This window comes from Alligator sinensis, unplaced genomic scaffold, assembly GCF_000455745.1.
Source record: "Alligator sinensis unplaced genomic scaffold, ASM45574v1 scaffold61_2, whole genome shotgun sequence".
Lineage (NCBI taxonomy): Eukaryota > Metazoa > Chordata > Crocodylia > Alligatoridae > Alligator > Alligator sinensis.
This window is the reverse complement of record NW_005842108.1, coordinates 1012430-1019969: the sequence shown is the minus strand read 5'-3', so window position 1 is coordinate 1019969 and position 7540 is coordinate 1012430. Positions and strand designations below refer to the sequence as shown.

Sequence of the window (7540 nt, the reverse complement as noted above, 5' to 3'; positions counted from 1 at the left end):
GCACCCGGGGTCCCTCTGCAGCTGATCGCTGAGCCAGTGGGGCGGGGAGGGGCTGTACATTCTGCAGTGGACCTCGAAGTGTACCAAAAGTACTTCCAGTCCACTTCCAGGTTCGCCACCAAGCACGTGGGCCACCCCCTGCACTCCTGTGGGACGCTCCATTTGCCCCACCATCACAGCATTCACAAACCATGCCTGGTACCTCGAGTTATGTAGAAAAAAACATTTAAAGCTGTTCGGTCAAATGGAATCGGGACACTGATCCGAATCAACGAATTGAACCACTGTCCCCAATTCAGGCCAAATCCAAATATGGCCCATTTTGCACATCCGCAGTAGACATATCTAGAACAAACATAACAAAGTATCAGAAATTAAGTGCAGTACAAGTAGTGAGCCTATTTTGCAAGGAGCTCAACTTCACTTCTGACTCACCCTAAATCTTAATGACTTACCGTTAGATTAATTATCACTGCTCCGAGTGAATTTAAATACACTATTTAAACTGTACCAACAGGTAGAGTTTGTTTTAAAGTGGTTTTAGTCCCAAAATTTAAGATTTGGAATTAAAAGGTATTACAAAACAATGTAGAAAATGAAATAAAGATGAACACTTAATTTCATTTTTGATAAAAGTAGAATTTGGATGTAAACACTTTCATGTAACAACTGAAATCTCTCAGACAACTTTCATTTCCCAAAATTATTAAAATGTGGAAAGACAAAAAAAAATTAATTTTGAAAAGCAGATTATTATTTCTACAAGTTTCTGCTTTAATAATTTACAAATGTTTTTTATCTGGATATTGACCATTTTCACATCAAAATCATTCTATTTTTGAAAAGATATTTTACAAGTAAGACTGCCTAGCAGGCTTTAGAAGCTCAAAAGATACAGTTTTGGGGCAGTTCACAAAAATCTCAGGCTGTCCATTATTCTGAGTTTTTCTTTAGAATCTGGAAGACATTCCTTAGTATAGTATACATCTAACAATTTTACAGATGGCTAAATTTTCTCCCTTAACAAACTTTACTCAAAACGTGGTTCCCCCCTCCCCCCAAAAAAGACAAACCCCAAAACAGCCTTAACAATTGTTCTAAAAATCTAACGATAGAGGCCACATACCGTATAATAACATTTAGTGCTTCATATTCAACAACCATGGAATGTACATCTCCTTTAGTAAGTATCATTTCTAGTGTAGAAATGATACTGGGCACCTGAGGAAACAATGGCACAGTGGTTAATTCAATCAGAAGAGAAATTTTACTAAATAAGTAAAGAATTAAGAAACTCACCTCCTTCCCAACAATTTCAGAAGGAAATGTCTGCTTAGAGATCACCCAAAGTGCTCGAGTGCGAGTGTTTTTGTCTGAGGTTTTTAGAGCAATACTGCTCACTGTTGAAAGTAATTCTTGCATTTCAGTTGCTGAAAACAGAACAAATAGTATTCAAATTCTATTTTCAGAAATCCTAGTCAACTTTTTAGCAAGATTTTGTGTCACTTAAAAATACTTTTGCTAATGAACACAGATGTTTATTTGCAGATGTTATTCAAGAGCTATGTAACTCCAAATCCCACAAAGTCTTCATTTAATATTTTAAATATAAGTACAGTACGTTTCCAAAAGCAAGGCTAAAAAAAGAGCACCAACAAACAAGATTTGAAACAGCATCAATATATACTACCATCTACATTAGCATTACAGAAAACTGAAACACTGTAAATTTTCAAAGCATACTTCCATCTAAACAAATGTGTTCCTAGAAAATTAGAACTGGAAGATTAGATATTACTTTAATTTTTTTACAGTGATTCTGTTTGTTTTTTGCAGGCATTTGACAGCAACTATCTACTATAAGTTTCATTATTTTGCCAAAGGTGCGCGCCCATCCCAGGCTTTATAAAAAGGTATTCGGTATAAAAAGCAACAAAGCTAAAACTGAAGAGGCAGTAGACAAGTGTGCAAAGAGAAGAGGGAGAGGATAAGAGTTCTGAACATTCTGATAACTTTCTTTTTAAACTTGCCTAAGAGACTTTTTAAATATAAAGAAGGAAGACAAAAATTGTAAGGAATCTTGGACATATTTAAGTGTACTCACAAATACATAAGCTTGAAGTTAGGAAGTTTCAGTTAAAAAAAAATACTGTTATCCTTTTAAACATATTTATATAGTTAAGTGATTTTGTTTTGTTCACACAAATGTTTGAGATATTTTTTCACGAGGTTTTTCAGGATCTAACCCTCATTCCTCACTATTGTACTAGTCAGGGTAAGACTCTTGAGCATGACTGGCCAACGACATATTAATAATTGGTAAGTACCAATTTTTGCATGTCTTTTATTATTTCTCCATTTCCTTTCAAAACAATTCTAATATTCTAAAATTCACTGCAGTGCACAACAGACATTTCCTGCAGGTCAACAGCAAAAGTGGCAGACCTATTTTGGTAATAAAATAGCGATTTTTGCTAACAAAAAGCTTAAATGCATTAGCAATTCAGTAAGTTAACTAGTTACACTAAACTCACTTAACTCCAACTATTGCACTGTTGGAAACAATTATACTGGGAATGGGATCAGAAGCAGAAGACTGAGAAACTACATGGAGAAGCTTGGACTGCTGGCTGTTGCACTTTATGTGTTTTGTGAGGAAGAAGTTATTTCAGCCTATGGTATTTTGCTCTGACTTCTTTAGTAGTAATTTCACATTTAATTTTTTTTTTAAATCCCACAAATTAAGGTACTTTATTACTACTAAATCTATGACTAGCATTGGTACAGACATCTGGAAGATGCATCAGTACTTCGCCATCCTGTCATAAAAATGCTAATGTTCTTGGGACCACTGAATTAATCATGTCCCTATTAGTCATAATCCAAGCTGCTCTCACAGCCTGGAATAAATTCTACAACAAATCTCAACATTTTGCCTGCTCTGTTGCCTAAAATTAGTAACTTAAAAATACAAATAAAGAAACAAGTTAGGTGTAATGCTGGAGTGACACTGTAGCACATTTTAAAAATCTAGAAAACAGAAAAAAAAGTCTGAGCTTTTTTTTTTTTTTTTTTAATTACCAGATAATTCAGATGTAATCTTCGAGTTAAACACGCAGAATCCTAAAGCTTGTAATGCTGCGCTACACAGCTCTGAGTTTTCACTAGAAATGTGTGCCTATAAAAAGAAAACAGTTCATTACAGCATTGACTCTCATGACCAATTACAAAGAGTGATTATGTACCCTATAACTGCTGAAATGAGTTGAACAATATCAATGAAGTAGAACTGAGATCATTTGAAAAAAGAAACAAAAAAAGTTTGACGAAATTTAAGCCTTTAATTAAAGCAGCTCTTGGTGCTTGAACTGAAGTTCAACAAGCTTTAGTTCAAGCACCCTCGCCACCATTTTTAAGCGCAGGGATGCTGATACATGAGATGGAGGAAACTACTGGAGCACAGAAATTGCCATGCTCAAGCAGACTCAATTAACTGGGAATTCCAGCGCATTGGAGCAGCCTCCATGCTTGTGTAAAGACACCCTTTAAGACCAGACACTTATGAACTAAACTATCTGCACAGAAACAATTTCCTGTTTTCTTTCTCTGTTTATACAACGATCACTCTTCTTTCTTTGATTACAGTGTTTTAAACAAAATTATTACACGCTTAAAACAGAAATAAGTTGACTGCCAGAAAAAAGGAACCTTCTTCAAGTGATCTACAAAGAACTTTACGTTACTTCAGTAATACTTATTTGATGTCTCCGCTACCAAGAGCAAAACATAATAGGGGTGCACCAATAGAGATTTTGGGGGCCAATGCCAATATTCAATTTTTAAGGAGGCACATTGGCCAATATCAATATGATTTCCGATACCAGCCCACCAGCTTGAAGAGCAGTGTCCAGCTAGTAAGTCTGTTGTGGTAGAAGGGGAGGGGAAAGAGAAGGGGCGTGGGAGGGAAGATAAAGACTTCTGTGGTGAAGGAGCGAGTGGAGCTGGGGCGAGGCGTGGAATGGAACTGCAAGTGGCTCATCCAGGAGACAGGAGGGGGGTGTCTCTGGCCATTGCACACACCCCAGGAAGACATGGAGGGCACATGCCTCTGGATCTGCGTGAAGTGGGACAGGCTGCAGCTACGGGCTGGGGTGCACCTGGCTGTTCCCAGCAGGGACTGGCTGTGCTCAGGGCAAGTGGTGGAGGTGGCGCTGTAAGATCAGGGGAGGGGGCTGCAGCCACCCCGGAATTCGCTGTAGCCCTCCAGTACCCCTCCCAGCACCAACACCGCCTGCCCTGGGTGCAGCCCAGCCCGCCCAGATCTGGGCTGGCACATGCCCTGCACGCCCTTCCAGGGTGCATGCAGTGTCAGGAGCAATGGCCCCCTAGATGAGCCATGGCTCCATCCCACGCCCACCCTGGTTGGGCAGCACTTACCCCAGGCCCCACTCCCTCCCTTACCACAGGGGCCTGCCCCCCCACACCCTTTCCCTCCCACACCAGGCTTACCAGCTGAACACAGCTCTCCAAACCACCAGGATGTGCTCCTTGCTACCTACGTGCAGTGCTGAGAATGCACGCATGCACAAATCATCTATCGGCCACATCGTGCCAATTTCAAATGCAGTCAATTTTCTTTATATTGGTGCTGATCCGATATTGGAACAATGTATCAGTGCACCTCTAAAACATAACTATACAGACAATACTGATTGCTATTCTTAAAAATCCTAAATCATTCTGCCCAAGATGTACTGCACATTGATACCCCAAGATTATACAAAGATGTTTTTCTTATGCTTCCTCTACTACTACAAAAAAAGAATTGTGTATTTTTTTCTTAAAAGTTAAAAAAAAGAAATAAAAATATTGCTAACAAACAATGTAACAGGAGTCCCAAGAAACAGCTGGCCTTTCTTGGAAAAATAAGACTTCATTGCACTTTAAAGTATTAAATCCCCACAAAAGGCTTTAGTATCTAAGAGACATTCTAGCATATCAGTGTTTGGTGCATGTCAGTGTACTAGCAGAGAACTTGACCAGGACAAACTAATCTCTCAAGAGTAAAATAAGATGCAAATCTCCAATGTATGAAAGAAAAGACAAGCGAGTACAAATTGTCGATATGATAAATCCTTTAATAGCCAGGTCAAAATCAAGTTAGTTCCTCACCAGCTGGACTACAAGTTAAATGAACTCAGTGTTGCTGCCAGATGTAAATTATACAAATAAACCTTTGGCCATTTTACTTACTATGTCTAATAAAATAAAAATTATTTTTAAAAAAGGAACACAATACATACCTTAAATACTTTACACAGCCGAGGAAAGTGTTTCCTAACGTCTGCAGTGAATTCTTTTCCTGCCTCACCAGTTAGGCGACTTCAGGCACAAGAGCAAAAAAGATAAACAATTTTACAAATATTATACCTATTTATGTTATGAGGTTTTCTTTATATTATTTAAACTCTCAACTGTTTTAAAAGAAAGCAAATGAATTATGTACATTCTTTATAAAGCTAAACTAACATTAATAATTAACAGTCTAATATGGTGGGGAAGCAAGAGAAAAACAAATCACACCATTAAGCATTCATTGTAAAATCCTACTTAAGCTTAATACTATAAAACTACACAAGCTAATAACAGCAGTTTATGGTTCACAGAGAATTTTACCTTGTATATTGACACTCCTGATTGATGTTAAACACTTAGTACACTGACAACCAAAGTAGAAATTACTACAAAAAGTTAGATTAACTTTACAGTACCATGGGAATGAGTTAAAGCAGGGGTGTCATGCTCATCCAGCCATGTGGGCTGGGTAGTAACAGAGCAGGTCTGGGGGATGGACCAGAACCATCCTCCTGCGGAGTGCCTGCAGCACTGGGTACCACATGCAGCATGTACCTGCTCCCAGGATGAGCACTGGGTATGTGGGCTGGACCCAGTGCTACAGAGGGTCAGCACAGGCAGACCACTGCATGCAGCCTGCACCCTGGATGCCCTATTGTGTTCAATACCAGATCCAGCTCATATGCTGTGAGCAACGTGTGCCCCCTCTGCCCCAAAACAGATGTGCAGAGTGAGCCCTGTGGCTGTTTGTTGTGTATTGCATGCGGGGCTGGACTGGCCACACACGCTGCATGCAGCACAGTGGGCCTGAGGCACAGGCTACTTGCAGCGCTCCAGACCACTCCGTGATGCCTGCAACCTGTGTACTGTATGCAGCATGCAGAGCCAGGGCCAGAGCATAGGTTTAGTGCAATGCCCCATGGACTGGATCCAGATCCAGGCTGCAGGTCACATGTCTGACAGCCCCAGAACTAAAGGACATTTGTAGAATCATAGAAAATTAGGGTGGGAAGGGACCTGAGGAGGTCATCTAGTGTCCAGTCCCTTGCTCAAAGCAGGACCATCTTCAATTATATCATCCCAGCCTTCCCTTGTCACAACTTGAGACCACTACTCTTTGTCTTGTCATCTGCCTCCACTGAGAACAGTTTAGCTCCATCCTCTTTGGAACCCCCCTTCAGGTAGCTGAATCAGAAAGTTAGGGTTGGAAGGGACCTCAGGAGGTCATCTAGTCCACCCCCCTGCTCAAAGCAGGACCAGCCCCAACTAGATCACTCCGGCCAAAGCTTTGTCTAGCCGGGTCTTAAAAAAACTCCAAGGATGGAGATTCCACAACCCTGCTGGGTAACCTGCTCCAGTGCGTCACCACCCTTCCAGTGGGAAAGTTTTCCACAATATCTAACCCAAATTTCCCCTGCTGCAACTTGAGACCGTTGCTCCTTCTTCTGTCATCTGTTACCACTGAGAACAGTCCAGCTCCAACCTCTCTTAAACCCCCATTCAGGTAGTTGAAGGCTGCTATTAAATCCCCTCTCAATCTCCTCTTCTGCAGACTAATTAAGGCCCAGTCCCCTCAGCCTCTCCTCAGAAGTCATGTGCCCCAGCCCCCAAACCATCTTCACTGGTCTTTGCGGGACTCTCTCCAACTTGTCCACATCCTTTCTGTAGCGGGGGACCCAAAACTGGACACAGTACTCCAGATGTGGCTTCACCAGTGCTGAATCTCTTCCCTGCACCTACTGGCAACACACATACCAATGCAGCCCAGTATACCATTAGCCTTCTTGGCAACAAGGGCACACGGCTGGCTCATATTCAGCTTCTCACCCACTGTCACCGCCAGGTCCTTTTCTGCCGAGCTGCTGCGCAGCCAGTCAGCCCCAGCCTGTCCCAGTGCATGGGCTTGCTCCCTGCTAAGTGCAGGACTTTGCACTTGTCCTTGTCAAACCTCACGAGCTCCCGCCTGGCCCACTCCTGCCATCTGTCCAGGTGTCTGAAGCCCAGCCCTTCCCTCCACTGCACCTACGCTCCCCCAGCCCACAGGTGTCCGTAAGCAAAGCGCAGGCTGGCTTCGTGTCTAGATCCGCGGCAGTGGGACCGAGGGGGCGGGTGACAGAGCTGGCACCGCCGCGGACCCGCGGGCGCTGGGAGCCGTTTGTGGGAAAGCAGCACTTTTCTCCCCCGG

At 42.0% G+C, this 7540-nt stretch overlaps 1 protein-coding gene across 1 annotated transcript in view; it reads right to left on the bottom strand.

Moving 5' to 3' along the window:
• The window catches only part of RIF1 (replication timing regulatory factor 1), a 61751-nt gene that overhangs the window by 53246 nt on the left and 965 nt on the right, over window positions 1-7540 (bottom strand). Inside the window, exons 2-5 of the mRNA XM_025205188.1 lie at window positions 5304-5382; window positions 3082-3178; window positions 1300-1430; window positions 1127-1221 (exon numbers count right to left, since the gene is read on the bottom strand). Of these exons, the coding sequence (XP_025060973.1) occupies window positions 1127-1221; window positions 1300-1430; window positions 3082-3178; window positions 5304-5382 (402 nt within the window). The remainder of the gene's footprint in view (window positions 1-1126; window positions 1222-1299; window positions 1431-3081; window positions 3179-5303; window positions 5383-7540) is intronic.